At 39.0% G+C, this 22,352-nt stretch overlaps 1 protein-coding gene across 9 annotated transcripts in view; it reads left to right on the top strand.

Moving 5' to 3' along the window:
- Positions 1–22,352, top strand: part of mei4 (meiosis-specific, MEI4 homolog (S. cerevisiae)) — an 86,505-nt gene that overhangs the window by 13,317 nt on the left and 50,836 nt on the right. For 8 of the 9 annotated variants that reach the window (XM_040125112.1, XM_040125106.1, XM_040125105.1 and 5 more), the window contains exon 4: positions 9,198–9,329. The exons of the other annotated variant lie outside the window; for it this stretch is intronic. In XM_040125112.1, coding sequence (XP_039981046.1) covers positions 9,198–9,329 — 132 coding nt within the window. The remainder of the gene's footprint in view (positions 1–9,197; positions 9,330–22,352) is intronic. 9 annotated transcript variants of the gene reach the window in all.

Here is a 22,352-nt window from a genome sequence, read left to right as displayed (position 1 = left end):
GGATGCCCCAATGTATGATGGGTGGACTATAATCCAAAAAGGCAGCTCTGGAGAAGAGCCTTTGCAAATGATTTCTGAGGGGCTGGCACTGAAACCTGATGTTTAAATCTGATGTTTTTGAACCAAACCGATGATAATCTGCTACTGCTATGATGTCACTTTTCTACGTTTGACATGAATTATCCATTTTTACAAAAAAATACACAAGATGCATATTTATGCAAAGCACTGGTGCAGTCGGCCCATAATGCTCCGATATATTTTCATTCAGGCTGTAAAACTCCTGTTGTTTGTTACCATCAGAGTGTGGCATGAATGTTCTGCTGACAATTCTCAACTTTAATGAGTGTATTGTAAGGCTGCAACAAACAGTTATTTAGAATAATCTGTCGATTAATTGTTCAACATATGAAATACCTGAAAGTAGTGAGAAGTTTCTCTGTCATCAGTTTACACTTAAAGTATCTCTTCTGAACTTCGTTAGTGTGACAGTTCAACTACCTTCAGGGGTTGTGTGCAAACTGTAGGTTAAACTGCTTACAGGATTTGAACTTGAAATGAAAACTTTAACAGTTGGTGATTACATTTCAAAACACACTTCAAACCCTTTCAGTGCTTCAGCTTAAACTTCAACTCCCATTTAACATCTCACATGCAAGCAATCAATATATTAAGACATTTTAACCTGTTTACAGTGTTAGCACCTTTGATTGTCGCGGGACGCACTTCAAACCCTTTCAAACCTTAAGAAAGTTGCTTCTCTAATTTCATATTTAACTGCGTCGATCAAACTTGTTTTTTAAGACCATTAAGATACGGAGGGAGAGTTCAGAGATTAGGGCAGGAGTAATTATAATACCAGAGAGACGAGATCAAGGAGTGCCAGCAGAAAACCCCACCAATAGGACGTGATTCTAAAACATTCTGACACCAGACTAATATATTAAACACGCTGTTCAAAAACTATTTAATATTTGTAGTGGTATGAGATTGTCGGGGATACAGTGTTTTCATGAACCACCGAATGGTTTTCAAGTGTATTACCCTCCACCTGACAATATGACGGGATGCAGAAGCATGTTATGATTATGTATAATTTACTGTTACATCACTGTCAGATCAGAAAAGTTAAATTATTACCAGCAGTGTTCCAAAAACAAATACGGCTCCCATCACAAGGATGAACTACATTAGTGGTTATTCACTAGTGGTCGTAATATTATTAATGGTTTACAAGGTTTAGAAAATTGTTTTTTTTTTTTTTGACAGTGATGAGAAACTGAATTTGTAATAGAGCTACCGTATTGGATGTACTGCTGGATGATTCAAATATTCGTTCATGTCTACAATTTGAAACTTGAATTATTAGAACATTTTCAAATAAGTTTATTTCACTCAAAGAGAAACCTGGAGGATACTTGGCTGGAATATCTTTCTTGAGTCCCATAAACGTTGACTAAGACAAAGAGTAAACAACAAAGTGTTACAGTACATATAAACCTGCAGTGGTTTATGGCACTGTCATAAATCCAGGTGGCAAGCTGGCTCTGGCTGTCATGTAGTGAACGCATTTAAAAGAGGAACTGAAAAACTGAAAAAGGCTGCACAATGATCTAAACTCTGTGTTTATCGGTGAGGTGAACGGAGTGTTTGTTTGACCTCCAACTTATTGTTAAACTAGATATCCATGCTCTATTTATTTGAAGCATTTGGTACTGAGGGTCTAAAGCTGCATGGTATAACCAGTATTTTGAAAAAATGATGAAAGGGTTGCGAGTGCTGCTATTCTTTTACAGTTCATGCTCAACACTTTGCATGTTTGCAAGTGTCACGATTAAAATTGTTAATGGTTCCAAGCTTGAAAAAAGAAATTGAGGTTTCACTCTTGGCCATATAATTTCATCTCTAATTGGATGGGTCCATCCCAACAAACAATCCTTAAATCCATCATTGGGAAGATCTATCCCACAAATAAAACTGGTCCACGTGCCACTATCTATTCCTGTCTAGCACAGTGTTTTCCTTTTTTTGGTTATACTGCCATTAGGAGTCACCAGAGTCAGACATTTTCAAGTCGAGCTCATGGGGGCTTTAAATGCAAATCTCCACTCTCCCAAATCAAACAAAAAGAAAATAAAAACCAACGATCCCCACATTATATAATTATTTGTTGATATAGAGGTGTTTGTTCTGAAGTACAATTTGACTTTGTTAATATCAACCAGTGCTATTTGACAGCTGGTTATTTAGTTTATGAACAGGAATTCAGAATTGAATTTCCAGAATTTTCAGTCGTACCATCCAGCAGATAGAGGAGGAGGTTAATGTTACCCAGTTACAGTTTAAGTGAATTGTTGTGCTATACTGTAGCAACCGTGAGTGTGCTGATCAGTTGATAAACAGAAAAATAATCAACTATTTTGATTATGAACTAATGGAAGTCATCTTTCAGGAAAAATTTTCAAACGTTCTCTGGGTTCAGCTTCTCACCTGTGAGGATTTACTGCTTTTTCCTGTCTTATGTGACAATAAACTAGAGTTAATGATGTCAGGTTAACTGATGATATAAACTCTTGGTTCAACAAAACTGGATGTATTAAGATGCTACTTTGGGCTTTTGTAAGTTAAGGAAGGCATTTTTCCAGTATTTTCTTGCATTTTATGGACCAATGAATTGGTGAATCAAGAAAATAAATCAGTAGAAAAAATGCGCTCAGTTAAGCGCAGACCTCCGCCAGGGCCAGTGTCAAACAGCATACACCAGACTTCAGAGGAAAAAATTCAAATTCAACATAAATTATCTGGATCTGCCCCAAAATGTAATCAGTTCTTCCCTGGCCCATGCCCCATCCCTCCACCAGGTTTGGTGCAAGTTGGGTCAGTAGTTTTTGTGTAATCCTGCTGACCTTCAAACCAACAAACCAACCGACAAACAAACCAACCAACAAACCAACCAACAAACCAAAAAACAAACCAACAAACCAACCAACAAACCAACCAACCAACAAACCAAAAAACAAACAGACGTTGGTGATCACATTGGCTTAGGTAATAATTGTTAGTTGCCAGTTTTCATAATTTTATATATGTAAAATTTTATTTTCTGTACTTATACATATAAAAATCCCAGGTAAAAAATGCTATCTTATGTCACCATCTGTTTTTGTTTTCCTTACCATTGTCAATCATGGAAAACAGTTGTAGATCGCGTCTTTTTCATTACTGATTAATGTTTTTCAACGAATCAATTAAGTCTGTAAAATATCAGAAAATATAGAAAAATACCTGTTACAATTTCCTAAAGCCTAAGACGATGTCTTCACATTGTTTGTTTTGTGCATTCAACTGTCCAAAACCCAAAAATCTTCACTTTCACATTAGTAGCACATAAGAAGAAGAAAAACAGCAAATCCTCCTCCTTCCAGTGGGAAGCCGGAACGAGGGAATATTTGGCATTTTTGCTTATAAAATGACTGAAACGATCAAAAAAATGTAAATTATTGTTGATAAGTATTTAAGTAAACATCACTTTCACTTTGGAATAGCTTGATGGGAAAGCAGCTGCTAAGTATTAGTCACAGATGCGGAGTTGCTCTGGCAGTTCGCTCCTCTAGACATTTTGTTACTGCAGGGAAACCACCGTCATTTCTTACCCTTTTCTAAAACCCTAGCTGTGTAGTCAAACAATGAAAATGGCAGAATAAGATTCCTCTGGAGGTGTCAGTGAAGTGCTTACAGTCTGAGTGTGTTCCATTATGAGGAATCATGCCGCGAGCAGCTGCAATTTACCCAGTGGCTGATCCCGCTTCCAGAGATGCTCACGTCCAGATGTGAGAGCCCTTATTTCTGACTCTATTTCTCAGACACACCTGGAGGAGTTGTTGCCGCCTAGGCGGAAGGAGATTGGACAGGATAAGGAGCCCAGATGATGAAAATGCACAACCTGAATCCCAAGTGGCGTCATTCAAATATCACTCTACCACTGTGTTCAGCTGCAGACATATTTCATGTAATAAGCTTCCGGAGGGGGGAAGACTTCAGCGTTTGGCCTCATATAGCCTCACATCCTCCTCATTGTACTTTTTCATCGTTTTGTCTACTGGAAGAACTTTTATTACCTTGTCCTGTATTGGATGTGTTTCAACTTCAAACAGAAATCTCAAGTGTACCTTTTATCGTTCTATTGAGTTTTCAGACAGTGCTGGCTGTCACTGTTATAGCTACAGCATTTGCCTGTAAACATGAAGAATGGGATTATAATTTTTAGTTTTTGTTTTGTTTTAAACAAAACTTTTGTTAGGCCATATTTTTTGTTAGATGGTTTGGACATAAAACCCCTTAGTGAGGAGAGGATATTTGTCTCTTTTACCTACAGTGTAGTCCATGTTACAGCACCCAAAAACATGATTATTTATACTGACAGCCATTAGTCATTCTCAGTCACATTTTGCTTTTCATAAAATAAAAGATACATTTTTTAAGTGCATAGAAAAAGTCAGGGACAGAAGAATATAAGAAATAAAGTACGAGAAAATGCAGCAATCGGCGAGGAATATAGAAGAAAAAAAACCTCCCACCCACCCAATGAAAGAAAGTGATGAACACAGAATCCATTCCACATCAACTAGACGTGGAATTTTTTTTTCTAGTAACACTTAGGAAACCTTGACTTGATAACTGGAGAGGTTGGATTGGATTGTAGTCAACCCAGTACCTTTCAGACTGTTCGTAGAAGTGTTGATTCTGATTCTGTGTCGCACTTAGAGCCAGTGAGGCGAAACAAGTACGAAAACAGTAAGGAGTGTGGCTGCTGTGTTTAGAACTAAAACAGTTAGGCTATGTCCACATTAGTCTGGGTAAAATTGTAAAGAAGAATAGAAAAACTTTTACCGTCCTTTTCAGCCCTCCGTTCAGACTAAAATGGCAATATTTCTCCCCCCAAATGGGTGGTCAGCCGTTCAGTGAGGTTGTGTGGCGCAAAAGGCAAGAGGGCGACCTTTAGTCGTATCTAACTCTCACTGTGACCTTTCATTTTAAATGTCAATGTTGCCGAATACACAGCAGAGCTGTTGTCATTAACCTGTATTAATGCTGATTTCATCAGATGACATCCTGGCCATGAAATAATGATTTTATCAGATTTTATCTGTCTCACTCGTTACCAAGTGTTGGCTGTGTTTTGTTTTGTGTTGCAGTTTTGTTGTTTGCCAGTTGAAAAGAGGATGTAGAATAAGAGATTTAGCCATTTTCATGTTATTCTGGTGTTTGAAACGAGCTAGAAATGCTAATGGAGACGCAAATTGTTTTCAAGCACAAACACTGTTTTCAGTGTCTTGATATAGACAGTCTTAATCTAGACACAACAATTTACAGAACATTCTTTGTCAGTACAATGCATGACAAGTCATGAATTGAGGAAAAATACCAAACATTCGCTGGTTCCTGCTTCTTAAAAAAATTGATAATTTGATGCTTTTCTCTGTTTTACATCGTAAATGTAAGGTGTTTGGGCTTTGGACTGTTGTTCGGACAAACAAAGACATTATAATAGACATTTTCCACTATTTGCTGACAGATGGATGTAAGGCTTGGCAATACAGCCAAAAAAATAAAACCATAGCTAATTTATTTATTTTGTTTTCAAGCTTGGAAGATTTGCAATTTGAATGGATTTTTTTTTGCTGAATAAACGCAGAATGCATAACATTAAAATATGGTGGCCCACTTGGAAGGGTGTCATTGTTATGAATATTTAAAAGGATATTTGTTTTCCTTTAGAGCTGCAGAATGTCAGTGCCCAGTGTTTCAGTTCCGTCAGACGTCCATCAGGACAGAAACTGAAAGTCTTCTCACTAATTCATCGGGTCGCAAAGCTTCTGCTTCTTGTCAGCACGTCAGCCTCATCTGCTCGTCAACTGTCGCAGGTTACGTCACACTTGGAGTCACAGAGACTGTAGCCAGCTATGTTCCACGCTACTTTTTGAGTATAAATAACCTTTTTTGCATTTAGTAATAACTTGATTTTTATATTGTAGACATTTTAAACATAGTGAAAAAAAAGAATTTGATAAATCGCCATCCCTAGTTTCTAGACCTAAAACATGAATCAATAGAAAAAAGAAATAATCAACAAATTAATAGAAAATAAATGTTAGTTGCAGCCCTGTTTTCCTATGTGCTTCATTATTGCCTTGTCATTGGAAGAAGGGTCCAGCTGAGTCACAGATCACAAGAGCTTCTGATCTTACTTTCTGGAGTGTGACATTGCCGCCCCTGGGATTACCAAAATAGGTCAGAGGATAAGGAACGCGTTGAATGGAAAAGGCTCTTGCAGATAGACTTCAGCAGAATAAGGCCATAGTTTAGCTTGACACCAGTGAAGTGGTTAATCAGTAGGTGAGTGCAGTCAGAAAGCTGAAATCCCTGCCAAACCAACACTTTAAAGACAGCCTCTCTTCAAGCGCTTTCTTTTTCCTTTCCTTTGTATCTGTCTCCAAGTAAACAACCAAAGTGGTCAGTTTGAGCAAGCCTGTGCATCAAAAGGTCACTAGGGTTACAACGGAGAAAAGGGAAAACGTCGTCAATCTACAGCCCCGAGAAAAAAGTGGTGAAATCTTGATAGGATAATCATTCCACACAATTTCACATGATGTCCTCGTATCATGTAGCACTCAGGGTAGTCAGAAGCAAAGGCAATGCAAAGCAAATTGAATTTCGGTTTTGTTTTTTATTTTCGTTCCTCTCTCAGTCTGCTAGAAGAACACAGCAAAACGCGCCTGTCTGATCACCAGTAAGTCCTTGATAGTTTATACTCTGATTTTCACAGTTGTGCAAGGTTACTAGTTGATTTTCCTTGACCAAAGAGAAAAAGCAACAATCATGACACCCTTGAGCCAAACAATTTCTCCCCAGCTGCGGCTGTGGAGCTGCCTACTGGCACCACAACAGAAGACACCTTGCATGTGTTGAGCTGCTCGCACTTAAATATATGAAAAATGGAGTGAATGTGAATTAGGCTGTTGCTGAATGTGAGCATGCATGCTAAGCATAACCCCGTCCAGGAGCAGAAAAATTCAAACCTGTAGCAGCACCTAACTGTGTGCCTCATGTGTTTGGCATCAGGGTGTAGCAGCTTGAAAGTTCTGCTGATACTCTCTGTCGGTCGTCTGGTCAACAATTGTGTGCTTTAGCATTTGATGAAAGGCTAATTTTTTAAAATGTCTGTTTGCTGCAGGGGTTGTACTTACTTCGTTTCAGGTCAAAAATCAACAAATTGTGTAATTTGCCCAAGGGTGGCCAAACTTTTGCGCACAACTGTATTAAAAAGTCGTGAATTTCATTTGCAAAGGTCTTAAATATTTTTTCTAGCCCTGTCGTAGGGAGTAACGTCAGTCAAAAAATGGTTTTGTAGTTGATTTTTGAAAAAACTGGCTGGAAAATCTCCAGTACTACTATTCCGGACCTCATTATGTAAAATTGATATTTAAACCTTAAATTAATTAGTTATTTATTTTAATTGGTTGATCCATCCATGCTGCTTATCCAGGTCCAGGTTGTGTTTAATGATTAATAAATTATATAATTAGGAATTATTGTTGTGTATTGCTAGGAAGTACTGACCAAAATGTGATATTCATGGATTTGATAAATAATTCAAGGCTTTATAATCCCTGCTGGTTTTCAGAGATATCATTAATACTTTGGCCAGTGGGATCACTGGCTAAATTATTATTAAATTGTATTCTATGTGGTATTAAAAATGTCTTAAATATAACTTGCAGAAAGCCTGGTTTGTGTTTTGTTGATTTGAGAGGGGCTGTGCGAGTTTTCCCATGTACTTTCTGGACTTGTAGAGACTAATTTGACACTTGTGGACACTTGCGATTATGTCTCTTGGAGTGTCTTGTGGTAACCTGATAATCAGATAGAAAGGCAATGGCATTGTGTTCACTGTCGCCCATTTCCGTTTGGGATGGGGGTTGTTTTGATTTGCTTTGCCCTAACCAATTGGTAGTGAGTGGCGTATCCATCCTGCTGATGTACTTTTCAGTCGCTGAAATCACTGGGAGCAGTTGACTTAATGTTTTTCAGAAAGACCGAAGAAATATACCAGTTCAAGAGTTGCTATTTCTGCAGGCTGACTGCCAGCAACCTGTGCTTTGGCATTTTCATGGTCATGTTTACCGTTGATGTTTCTTGCCTGAATCTTACCTGAAAATACTCCACCAGCCCTGTTTGGATCACTGAACAAATCCGGGATGTTGGCAGTGATTCGGAGGTCTGGAAGCGGGCTAATCTTGGTGGTAGGTGCTTTGGGAATATGCTGTTCCAGGGCTGTTGATATGAGCTTTCGGGTTTTTGTATAACTGGACTGAAATTTGTCCTTGTGTTCTTTTAAGTACATAAGTTGAGAAGTTGCCTTCTCAATGGATGTTAGACTCTGCCAAAGCTGTCGTTGTTTGTACTGTTCGTGATTTTCATTGACAGGAACTCAGTTTTACAAGACTGCGGGATTTTTTTCTACAATCATTGTGTGTTTTGTGCCAGATATTGAGATGGCCACTATTAATCAAAGTTTCAGTAAATTTGAAGACTAAAAACATTTTGCTATTTTTTTGTCATCATGTGTCAACTTCTAAAAGATTTTCAACTCCAAGGTACATTTTTTATGAAATTAGATATTCCCTCCTTTGTCATGTTTTGAACTGTAGGTCAGGCAAAACACTACGTTTTAATATGTCAGCTTGGGCTCTGAGAAATTATAATTGGTATATTTCTCACATTTCTGTCATTTTATTGAAAAAAACGATGAACCGATTGAGAGAATAGTCGACAGATTGATGGATAATCGACATCATCTTAGTTGAAGCCCTGAACTGGATGCATTGTGTTCACCTTGTAGTGGTTCATACATGTGGTGCACTGGTATCTGCAGGTCTTTGAAACCCTTAAAAAACCCTTTTTCATTTCAAACACTTGCTTAACCGAGTCCAAGTAATTATGTCCTTAGGAATATCTGTTGTATTCTGCTTGGAATGACTGAAAAATATGTTTTAACTGTCAAATAATTCTTTTCCCTACTGGTTTTCCATTCTACTTTTGTGCTTTGTTTGGTATGCTCACAAATGTTAGTTATAAATGGTATTAGAAAAAAAAAACAGAGGAGATCAGTAAAATGTTGCTTTTGGAAACCTCAGCTCCAGGCTGCGGAGACGCTGGCGGAGTACCTGATCACACTGGGGAGCAGCAGCATGTCAAAGTCCTTTCTCATTCGTCACATCCTCTCTCAGATCAGCGCTGTGGCCGATCAGCTCTGGCAGGCCTTCCAGGTAAACAGCCCCACTGCTTCTTTCTCTTTTCTTCCTCTTCTTCCTTTTCCACTTCTTCCTCTTTCGGCCTGGTGACAGCGCTGATCCCTCTCTGTTTTTTCTCTCCGTCCGCTTGCCTCGTGATGAGCTGCGGTTGTATTCTCTCTGTGTCTTTGTTGTGTTGCTCAGTTCGTTTACTTTATTGACATTACTTCATCAGCAACAGCATCGCATAGCAGTATTAAAATTTTACACTTCACATAAACAGCAGTTTATGCATTCAAACAACATTGACATGAATCTCTCCTTTGTACTTTCACAAGTTTTGTCCCTGTTTATTTCTCTCTGGCTTTCTCCCCCACATAACCTATTTTATTGGACATTTTTGCTTCTAGAGTGTCAGCCTTTGTGCGAGGCTTCAGGTGCAAACAGTTTGCCCTATTGACTCACTGCCAGGGTCACTTTTGAACCACCATAATCGATACTGCGTCCCGCCAGTTTCCTGTCTGCCATGCATTCAGACATCTCTCAGTAGACCTCAGTCACCACCTGAGCCACAGGCCAGGCGAGAGCTGCATTTGGCCGGCCGGCGTCCTGTGAAAGGCAGCGCTGAGTGTCAAGCCACTGGGGGTCCTTGGAAATGGAAATGTGCAAAAAGCAAAAGGATACAGATGATATCCCCCCTTCACACCATCCTGCTGAGCTTCCCTCCCACTCAGTAGGGTCGGTCACGCTCGCTTGCGCCTGGTTTTCTCCTTCGCCTCAAGAGACACTCTCGACTTGGGTGATGCCAAAAAGAGATTCTTATCAACACTGCATTTCTGAGAACCAAGTTAAAGAAAGGAATAGCCGAACCCACTGTTCGCTGTAGATGTTGATGACGCACAGCAGCCTTTTGCTGCTGTGGAGCCATTGTCTCCATCAAACCAGCAGTGATGGGTATTTGTTAGCAAAAAATCTGAAGTGTCAATTCTCCTAAAACAGTCACATACAAGTGGAGCACCGTCACCTTGCTCTGGGCATTCAGGAGGCCAGCCATCAGTGTGTCCATGGAAATGTCTTAAGTCCACCCCCTACCACCCCCACAGGTTTCTTTATTCTTTCAAGGCTAAAGAAAGGACACGGAGCGTGCTTTTGAAGGCTCGGTGTACCTGAAGACTGAGCCGCTGGACTGTCGTATGTGCTTGTAGCTTCATGCCTGCAGCTCTGTGTGGTTCACTCTCCCAGGGGGAGCGAGGTTTCTGGGGAAGAGCTCTGTGCCTCCCATTATGTAAAAGCTGCAGAGGAAGCGACTTGTATATTTCCATTTAAAATTTTACACGCTTAGCTCATGCTGTTGTGCAGAGTGAATTATAATGAGTGCAAGGGTTGAATCTTCAGTTCCTGAATCCCCACCGTCGCAAGCAAACTGTTAGGTTTGTCAGAGGTTGGTATGTACAATGCCCAGAGGCTGTATGTAATAAAACACTCTTTCAACCCAAGAAGGTAGGGGAAAGATATACCAAGTAAGGCAATGATAGTGGGGGAGAGAGAAATTAGGGATGGGATAAACACTAATTACTCAAAACCCTAAAACATTTTCTTACTTGAACCAACTATAATTGATATTTTCACAACAACGTACATCATGACATTTGTGAAAACAATGTGACGGTGGGAAAGGAGTCTTGACGAACCTGCAGAGAATAATTACTTGAAACTTAAAACTATTACTTGACTAAAATAGATGGGAGTGCTGGACTTGGATCCGTCAGGTGATCAAACATGGCTCCAAGGGAATGATAATGTTGCTCCGTAACGGCTGGATACGTAAATAAGCATAGTAACAGTTTGTTAACAAGTTCGCCAACGGAAAGGGTGATGATATGTCAGTGTTTTTCTGACGACTTGCGTCCACTGCCCTCAATTGGACAAAGAAAATGAGTAAAAAATCCGTTAATGCAGGTTCAAAGTTTGTTAGTTTCTAGCCATGGAGATAGCTTTAGTGTCTAGTGTTTATTTGCCCAGATTTTCAAATGTGCGTCTAGAGGTGAATGGAATTTTTAGTTTTCATTTAGTTTTTATTGTAATAACTTTCTACTTAAGAAATAGTCCATTTCAACATTTTTGAGTTACAGGGACATTGTGTCTGGAAAGACATTTAGCAATTGATTTTAAAAATACACTTGTTTTTTCAGTGCTGTGAACAAAACAAATACAATTTCATTCATTTCTGATGAATAGAGGTCGAGGCAGAAATATCATAAAACGAATATCTCCGAACCTTTGGAAAACCATAACCCGAAAACTGTCTGCGCGGTGGGATACCACAGGAAGTAAGAGAAAAAATTGTTGTTTTTAGAAAAAATGTACAAAAATCAAGCTAACAACACACAATAATACTTTTATAATCACAATTAATAAATGTTCAACATTACTTTTGTGATCTACATTATTGTTCATTTATCTACAGTGTGGTAGTGAACATATTACCTACAATTTTTTCAGACACTGAAGAGATATTGTTTCATAGCGACGAGTTTTAATATTGCTGTCATTAGCTCTCAAAGAATTGATACCATGAGGCATTTCATCTCTAAAAAAGCACTGTTGTAATTGTTAGCAGAGCTGAATGGCACTGTGAGGCAGCCCCAGGCACACAGTGTGCTCCAAACATCTCCATCTACCTCTCCAAAGTATTTGGTAAAACTTATGACTAAGCCACAGAGTGAGGTTTACTTGAATTTACCAACAAATATTAGCACATTTGCTTGTTCATCTGATGGGAAATCAAGAATTAGGGCTGTAGTTAGTAAGTATTTTAACAGGTATTTTCATTGCTCAATAATGTATTTGCTATTTTTAAGTAATTGGTATATTGCATAGCCTATAAATTGTCAAGCTATAGTGAAATGTGTCCAAACAAAATGACAAAAATGCATCAAATTCTCACATTTGCAAAGATTAACTTGTCAATTGACATTTGAAAGTAATGTTTGCTTTTGAACCGCTAAAATAATGTGAACACTATGTGTTCCAAGGGCTGTATCTCCCACACAGGTGTTTCTATATTGACGTAAGCCTACTCGAATTAAAGCTGGGACTTTGCACGTTCATGTTGGATCGTTAGTTTTATCTCAAATAATGGAAAAACAAAAATGTGTAACTGTCCAAATTCTTCCGGTCCTGACTGTATACACAGTATATGTGTATATGTATATTTCAGCCTGTGTAACGTCATGTTTGTGGCTCTTGGCTTGTAAAAAGTCAGTGTGAACATGAACCAGATGAGAACTAAAAAGCCACAGCGTCATATCAGCAACATCATTTTCTTCCTCGGTCCAAACCAACTGAACCACACTACAGGATTGAAAATCTTTTTTTTTTTTTTAAACGTGTCAGCAAAGGCAGGCGCAGCCATTTTTTATTTTTATTTTTTAATCAATTTGGTTAAACTACATGGACGCGCCTGCAGCTGCCCTACAGCACAACATCGGACAGCACAGGACAAAATGCCCGAGCTGCTGAAAAAACATGACTTCATTCTGAACCTTTTTTTTTTTCCCCAAGTTTAGTACTCGGATCTGATTTTTTGATGTAGGCAAAGTGAGCTCTGTGTGTCCTCAGGTATCCATCAGACACCGACTTGCAAATGCATTGCCATCTATTCCTGTTGAAAAACATCGATTATAGCTATCAACACAGAGCATTAGTCATAACTAACCACAAATGGAAGAAGTACATGAATCCTTTTGGACCTGGAGTGATGAGAAGCCTTGGTTTAAAAACTCTGGTTTGGTTTTTCACAAAGAGGAGCGCTCACTCAGGGCTATTCACCCAGTCTCCAGAAAAAGCAGAAAACGCAGCATTCTGTTGGTTTTCATTCCACTGCTGTTGCACGATGGACAGTGAAACGGTGTTTCTGAGTCAGGCTTCATCGCTTGGAGCTGTAACGAGGTGTTCTTCATGTAGGGCTGAAGGATTTCAGAAGAACAAACACGTGGAAATTGGCAGTTATTATCTCCCAGCTTGTATTTATGATCTCTGTAGTATTAAACAAGATAAGGCCGTATCAAGCTTTATCGTGAATTTATGTAATCCCAGAGCTCCTGATTCCAAGTATTTAGGGTGATTACTATATAGCGATGATGACGTACTGAAGTTGTGGGTGAGCTTATGACACATTAAATGAAACAGCAAATATTTGATTGATTTAGTCATTTTTTAAAGCTAAAATGCCAAATCTTTGATGGTTTCAGTCTCTCTGATTTGAGCATTTGCTTCTTTTCCTTGTCTTACATTATAATAAGATGAATATCTTTGGGTTTTCACACGTCGCATCGGACTCTAGGAAATTGTGATTGATTAATCAGTTAATCAAAAAAAATGATTGGAGTATGAATTGATAAAGAAAATCGTTGCAAGCCTATTCCGTTCATACCATGATAACTCTCTCTCTAATAACTCTGGGTCTGTTCCAGGCCAATTTAGGCTGTTTTATTGCAATATTGGATTTTGAAATGATTTGTGCATGAGTGTGATGATTTCTTCTGTTTTTTTTTTTTCATTTTCTTTGATTATCCAAAACCAGACATTTCAGTCTAGTTATTTTGTCTATGAACAATTCATCAATGCAATTTCTGTAAAATGTCCTATTTCATCACATACTATATGTTGAAACTGTGATAGAGGATTTTGTCCAAGTGCCCCCCCCCCCTCGGCTTGAAGGTATAACGGGGGGGGTCCCAGCCACTGTTCACTTACTGCCAGCTGACGGCAGCAACTGCCACGTATTGTCTGCAACTACTGAGCTAGCTACTAGCTAGCATCACATCAGTGCTTATATCCAGCCTGAACACTTAGCACATCTTCCCTTCCCCCAACAGCAAACCTCTGAATGCTTGAGCTGCACACACATGCTGTCTCAGTCTGCCTGTGCCGGTGCCAGATGTACCTGGCAGGTGCTGCGCTGCATATTTCGGGTGTCTGGCAGTCGGTGATTTTGGTGGGTGTTCAGACGGAGTTAACCCTTCCCTCCTGCTCAGAACAGAACCATATGGTTTACTGGTTTGACAAAGACTGGCAGACTTTCCTGGCAGCAGATTTGGGATATTTCTGTAAAACTAAAGGTGCCTGCCTCTTTCTAATTTAGACCCGGTGCTTTAGCGGTATTGCCAGAATGAAACTCTTGTGAAAGGCGTGGACACTTGTCTGCTCACATGAATGAAATACAAGTCTTCAGGTGAAGTGTGTAACCAGTCACAGGTGTTTGTAACAGCCGGTAGATAACATGTCTGCTCACCAAACCCGGCGAAGGCTTCGGGCGAAAAGGCACCCGAAGTAGTTTCAAATTTAATTTAAAGAGACTTGTTTTGATTTGAACCTCGTTTTATTTTTCAGCTTTGTGAAGGCGACAGTATTTTTTCTACCTTTTGAAAAAGAAAAAGAAAACAATTTTTTTGTTTTACCTTCAGTTTTTATCTCCACAAGCGTCATTGAATCTTTTAAGTCACCAAACACATTAAATGCACATCCTACTTCAAAATAGCAGTTGCAGTTTTTACCATGCATTTTCTTTTGTTCCTTTTCTCGGTGCTTCGTGCTTTGCTACTTCTCACCGTATGTTACGGCCACCGACTGCAGTCACGTTGAATTGCCTGAAGCATGCATTTTGCTCTAAGAACGTTTAGAGAAAAAATTTCAAGAAAGACAGACTAACAGAAGTTTTATTTTTGCACCTTTTTATATCCAAGGGGAAGGAAGAAGGATTTCTTTACAGGTACAGCTTAGTTAAAAATCCCCTGAATGATGTACAGCTGCAAAGATTAAGATTATAATTCACAGATTAGTTGATCAAAACAAAATTAATTTTGTTAATCAATTAATTGTTTAAGGAATTTTTCAAGCATGAACGCCAAACGTTTTGATGGTCCAGTGTTCTCAGTTGTGAGAATTAGCTGCTTTGCTTGGGTTTATAATATAGTAAATAGAATATTTTTGGACTTTTGGTTGGAATAAACAAGACATTTGATGACGTGACCTTGTGCTGTAGGATATTGCGATGGCCATAGACTTTAACAGATTACTCTAGAAAATAATCTTCAGATTAATCAATAATGAAAATAATTGTTACTCGTAGCTCTAGAACAGTGAATTCAGTATCACATACTCTTCCAGACCATGTGCTGTCCGTATTATTTCAGTATTCAATGCCCAAGTCGTACTTAAAAAATGTAAAATTTCCAGCTCAGCGGCACACCACCCTGCCACATGGCGAACACCAGAAAGGCTTTCACTCTTCTCCAGCTGGTGGTTAAAAGAGCAGATCGCCGCCGTCTGTCAGAGGACTCTCCGCTGACTCAGGCCTTTATGTTCCAGAGGCCGAGTGGACAAGCGATGACGGCTGAAGGGCTTAGTGTCATGCTCACACATCGTCAGCCTAATTTTCTAAAGATATTTTCACCAACAGCCCAAAACCCAAAGAAATCTATTTAATAACACAAAGAAAACCACCAAATATTCCTTTGGGATAAGCTTTAATTTTTTATTGTACTTATTTCTTTGCACATTTTCACATCAATAATTGTAAATATTATAAAAGATATGATATTTACACAAAGTCATTTACATACATACAGTATATAAGGACAGAGTTAGACCTAGAGTAAGTATACTGAGATATACAAGAATTTAAAATAGTTCAGGAGAGGTCGGAAGCGAAAACGCTAATACAAAAGCCTCACCTAGAAACTCAAGGCAAGATAAACAGGATTAAATTGTAAGTACATACAATAAAATTTTGAGGGATGAAAGAAAGAAAGAAAGAAAAGAGAAAAATATGTATATATAATAATTACTTCTCATTCAAATTGTCCAACAGTCAAGACTTTAATTGGACAGTTACTAGGACTGCAACTAACACGTGCTTATTTTCCATATCCAGTGATCTGACAATTATTTTCTCAATTAATCAATTAATGAAATAAAGAAAAAGTAAAAAATGCCTGATAAAACTGCCCAAAAGCTGATGTTTTCAGATCGCTTGCTTTGTTTGACCGACAGTCCAAGATCCAAATACTGTGTTTTCAGTTTTCCATCATACACGACAAAGAAATGCATCAAATCCTGACGATTGAGAAGCTAGAACCAGAGAATGTTTGGCATGTTTGCTTTAAAAATGACAAAAAGGTTTCATTGATTATCAAAATAGCTGCTGATTAATTTTATGTCACGACTAATTGATTAATCATTGCAGCTCTGGAAGATACCAATGTTTAAGATTTTAAAAAATATATATTATTATTTGATTATTATTTCAGTATTTGAGTTTAAATTTCCACAAGACAAAAAAAACCCAAAATGACACAAAAACTTCTGTATCTAAATGAAAATGTAACCACATTTAAAATAATTTACACAATCCAACAACTATTGGCTTGATTAATAAAGTTATTGTTTTTGCTCTAGGTGGACCTATGATTTCAGAAAAGTAAAGCAGACAGCGCAGTCAAGCTATTATATGTACATTTTTATAGGATGTTACACTGCACACTACATAATACAGTATGATAAGACATGGGTTACTTTGAGCTGTTGTATGTCAGAGCTGCCATAGGAACCAAATAAAGAATGACTGTTATGGGTCCACTGTTTCAAGGACAGTGGTAGTAGTGAGCGGAGGCATTAAAGTCATGAGTAGTCTGTCAGGAGCCTGGTGGCGGAGGCCAGCGTTCCTCTCTGACATACATCCTCCGAGATGCCGTGGCCTGGTGCGACTGTCCTTGGAGCATCGCGGCATACAAATAAGCTGGGCCATCTGGGCGCTGCGTTGTTCCGTCAGAGGGCATGGCAGTCAGTGGCGTACACCAAACGGCCACAGCCCCCCAGCACAAAGCCCCGGTGAAGTCCAGCAATAGCTCTAAACCGCTGGGCAGTACAAATGCCGCTCTGATGCTATTACCATGCACCCGCCGTTGTCACTGTGCCAGTGTCTGCATTTTATGCAAACTGTGGGTGGTCCATGGCTAGCTGGCTCATCTTCACCCATTGGTTTGTTTTTACTAATTTACTGGAAAGGATTGTAGGTGGATGGATGGCAGAAAAAGCTACAAAATCTCCTGTTCAACAAAGGAAAACAGATCACTTAATCACTTAATTAATTCATCTATTTACAACATAATTTGATGTAAACTTGGCTGTTGCTCAAATAAATAAATTTAACTGAAACTAATGATTATTTTCGTTATTGATAAATCTGTTGATTACTGTATTTCTTTGAATAATCCATTCGTTGTTTAGTCTATACAATGAAGGAAAATAGTGTTGCAGACTGATTTCTTGTATTGTCCAACCAACAGACAAAAACACAGGAGAAAAGCAGTAAAATCCTCACATTTGAGAAGCTGGTAATTTTACTTGATAAATGACCTTAAACCATTATTCAGTTGTAAAAAAATAATTATCAGACTTGTAAGTGATTAATTTTTTTTTAGTTTGAGTGACCTGTTCGACAGTTGTGGTAGGGAGGACAACGATATGATGAGAATATAAGTTGTATAATGTATACTGTACGTTTGACACAGCGTTCACGATTGGTTTGAGAGTGGAAAAGGTTTTCTGGGAGAGCACAAAGAATGCGAAAAGTATTGACTCATTTGGAAATAACTGTGTGTGGAATATGGAAAAAAAGGGACTGTGTTAAAAGTGCTGAAGGGAGCGATCGATAAAAGCAATCATGTCATTTTTTTGTTCACAGCAGCTCTTAAATGACTTTGACGATTAAGGCTGCGGTTGTGGAAAAATTGGATAATTCAGGTGAAAATGGGCGCAGCCTATTAGTTGCTGTCAGCTCATCCATCTTAGTGCCCCTGTGTTGGATCAGTGTGGTGTTCATTGCCGTTTGCCTTTTTTTTCTTTTGATACTAAACTCCAGGACACCCAAGGTAGACATTTTTCAAATTCTACTCATACTATAGTGGCCATCGGGGAACAGAACATTTGAATCATCAGTCATTTCAAACGTTTTGGTGACTTAGGAGCAAGCTTCAATCACAGCACTGATATAGTGTATTATCATTTTGTGAGGTTATTTTAGCTACTGTATTAGCTAGCAGTTGTCTGTTTACACACCCAGCAGACGCAGAACAACATTATCATCCGATTGGAGTCACGTTTGTGTTGTCTTGATGAATCTAAGTCCAATATTCCCTTTCTTTTAGCTCTCTTTTTCCACTGTGTTCACCAGCTGGTCTCTTAACTGTGTCTGCTGTTTGCTGCTGAGGCGGGAAGTACAGGTACTGTGGGTTTATAAGAGCTTTTTTTTTGTTTATGAAATCAGCTGCTGATTGAAGCAGTGAAACTAAACCAGACAGTAAATAAACTCCTTACCATATTCACTACAAGATTCCAATGAACAAAATGAACCCAAGCTTTAGTCAAATAAACCAGTTGTCATGGAGAAAAAGTCCAAAAACCTTCGACTGTAAAATGTTTTTATTTTGGGCACGGTACTTTCGGGCCTGTGCACAAACATGAGTTGTTGTAACAGGTTAATTGATTTCCAAAATTATTGCAGATTTAATTTTCTGTCGATAGACACTAAAGTGTTTAATCTACACATCGTTTCAGCTCTACCTCACGTCTTTATGACTAGTGGAAGATGATATTTCGAGCTCTGGGAACTTGGATTTGCATAAATTAAACGTCTGCTTAATCAAACAAATAATGAGCACATAAACCTAAATTGGACTGCGTTTTATGAGATATTGGCTGTGTCTGTGTGGAGAGTCTGGGTGATGTGGCCTTCCTGGTTAAATTTCTACTTTAGCTTCAGTTGGCGTGAGACCCTATGAAACATCTTTGTGTAACTGTCTCATCAGAATGATCTGATGAGTTTCAGAGCCAGCCAGTGTCTGGGATGATTACCCTTAATGATATTAATTTTGGCCTGGGGATATTAAATTTTGCTTTGGGGTGATGAATAAGTTTTCAGGCATGCAGGGTCCAATGGTGTTGGCAAACCCGGAGGAAATGAGCATCGCAGCTGATGCCTCTGAAATCCAGTGCCAGCTCGATTTGCACTCCTTGGCTGTGCAGCCGTCAGTGAATGCTCAGAGAATATGTTTACTCTGGGACTGCACAGTACATCCCATTTCATCTTTAAATATCAGGAGGGGGCCGGGTTTCAAATACTCCTAGCCCTATATTTTTCTTGAATTAATTCTCAAAAATGCTTTGTCTGTGTGAGGGGCAGTGGTATTTGGAAGAAAAAAGTATTATGGAGATGTGAGATGAGCTGCTGTGCACATGGATGACATTTCCAAGAAACTGGCTTCATGTGCCTTCAAGCTCATTTGTTCTCGTTCTCACGTGTGTCGCCATGACAGCGTAAAGGTTCAACCAACTGTGGGCTTGTAAACGGCTGTTTCCAAGGCGCAGCGTGGCTGCGAAGCTGAGACAAATCGAAATCCTTCAGTTGGGGCAATTACTGAAACGTGTGAATCTGTTTTTAAAAGCCATAATTTTGAACAGTTGAGGGGAATAAGGTCTGATGGACTGAGCTATGAAATATTAGGCGACGTTTTCACCAAAGTGTCGGTCCTTGCTGTGTGTGGTGCAGGGCAGGAATGCTCTAGTCAGGGGACATCATACTGAGCGCTCAGAAAAACGTTTTGGGATGAGATGGTCGGATCTGCAGTAAGAGCATTTGATAAATGACAATAAAAGAATGTAATCCAACAGTAACTTTTGCAGTTTTACTGCCCTGATGAAGACCTTGTTGGTCAAAGTATTGCATCACTAAATACTTGGGAGCTTGTAAAAAAAGTGCTTTTGTTGCCTAATTCACAGACGGGACTGTGGACGTGAACCTCGGTGTCCGGAGTGATAGGTGGTAGTGCGCTTTGTACGTCCGCCATCCACCCCAACCACCTCTTGTAGACTCCGCTGCTGTTACTAAATGTAACGCTTCATTTATTTAAAAAAAAAGTTGCCTATGAACATAATCCAGGCAGCGATTACGTTGCCACCATCACAGAACTGGGAAAACTGTTTAGTTGTACATGAACGTAATTTCTAGGAGACAGGGTTGAAGGATGAGGGGGAGGGTTTGTATGTGTAGGCCATCAAACCCTAAGCTAACCCAAACATCATCACTGTTAATGTCAAATTATACTTTCTGGCAAAGATCCATGGGATGAGAGTGTGCAAGGGTTGGGCAGTCCAAGATTTATTACAGCACAGACTTAATGCGCTGTATGGGCAAGTACAGATTTATTAACACAGACGTCTTATGTAATATAAACCGAATTGTGTGTTTGTCAGACCCACTCTCTGTTTCTGTTTTGGAGTATATCACGGACCAAAGTTATCATTTCAAAAAAACTGTTATCATTCAAGGATTTTCCACACTTGCTTACGGCTGTTGGACATCGTGGGGAGATGAAAACCATCCCTGTATTCACTGGGGTAATGGGATGCAGCACCCTGGATATGTCATCAGCCTGTCACATGCACAAATGCACATAGATTAAAAAAAAAAGGAAAAAAAAAAAAACAAACCAGAAAAGCATATCACACTCTTTTCATGAATATGTAATGAGTGTGTCTATATCTCATTTTCTGTTTTAGTGGTGGCATTTCACTTGACATGCTGACCTCTGCGGAGTAATATGGTTGATGAACTGAGTCTATACTCAGCCATCGTTGAGGCTCGCTGATCAAATGGCCTTTAAAAATTATGACTCGTTTCTCATCACATCAGTACTCTCAGCAGTAGGCAGCAGGTGTATTATTTTCTTTAAAATCTATGTTGTAGAAAACCGAAGGATGTAAAATCTAAAGAAAACACTTTGCTGTTACCTCTGTACTTGTCACATTTAGATTTTTTCAGGCATTATGTACGGACAGTGTGGTTTTTTTATACATCTTTTGTGTGGAAGCTGCGGTGGCATCTGTGCTGATGGCTTAATTAATTAGCATTCTTTGGCTCTCTGGTTGCCTGTTGTCTTCGTCTCTATCTGTCATCTTCCTCCCCCAGAGCTCGCCTTTCTCAGCTTTCACTAAATAATTCACTGCATCCACTATGCTACTCCTCTGCTTAATATTTGGTGTCACACGCATCCTGTGGATTTAGGTAGATAAATAGATAAATACAAGGAAGAGCAGCGCTGATTGTACTGAATTGCAGTGCAGCTATGGGTGGGAAATATATGGTTTCATGGTAATCATCACCTTCTTGGTACATGATGAGTTTGTCTCTGCAAACAACATGTCAGGTAGTGAGAATAAACTCTATTTTTCTCTCTCTTCACTGTGCCATTTTTAATGTGCAGAAGCATTATTTAATGTCATCTACTATCAGTTAATTAAGCTCCACATAAATGCAAGCTATAGTATATTCTCAGGCAACTTGAGTAATGGCTATCAGCACTTCACAGTCATAGTCTGATCAATCTGACTGGCCCACAAATCCATTCAGAACTAACTTCATCCTGAGCACTGTGTAGAGACAATGTACGCACTGTGGTTTTAGAGTTATATTAAGTCTGCAATGTGGCTAAAATGTAAAATTGATTAAGCCAGTATTTAAACCAACGTGCCTCATTGCCAAATACATTTAAAAAGCAGGAATTTTGCCCAGAACAGAATTAATTGAGGCAGAATTGCCAAAACCTCCAGCCCTAGAATCTCAATTACGACCAAGCAGAGACGGGTCTACCAGTTTATTCCCCAAGTCCACTGATGTGTCTGACTTTTTCCACTTTAAATGCACATCATGTCAGCAAAGGAGAATTAATATCAGCAGCATGCTTGGTCTACTTTTTCTGATCCTTGTTCTTCTTTTGTCAATCAGCTCAGTAAGATCGATACAGCTTGGTAGTCAAATTACTTATACATTATACTTATGCAAGCATTATTTAGCCAAATAATAAAGTAATGTCTGTAGATTCTACACTTTTTGAAGACTGACTGTGCATAGAGGTTTCACCAACTATTTGTCTATTAAAACAGTATCACCATGTTTACAGTGTTACTTTGAAGAAAAAAAACTGATGTACATATATA

The sequence above is a fragment of the Xiphias gladius genome, chromosome 4, assembly GCF_016859285.1.
Source record: "Xiphias gladius isolate SHS-SW01 ecotype Sanya breed wild chromosome 4, ASM1685928v1, whole genome shotgun sequence".
NCBI lineage: Eukaryota > Metazoa > Chordata > Actinopteri > Istiophoriformes > Xiphiidae > Xiphias > Xiphias gladius.
This window is presented reverse-complemented; position numbering and strand designations above follow the sequence as displayed.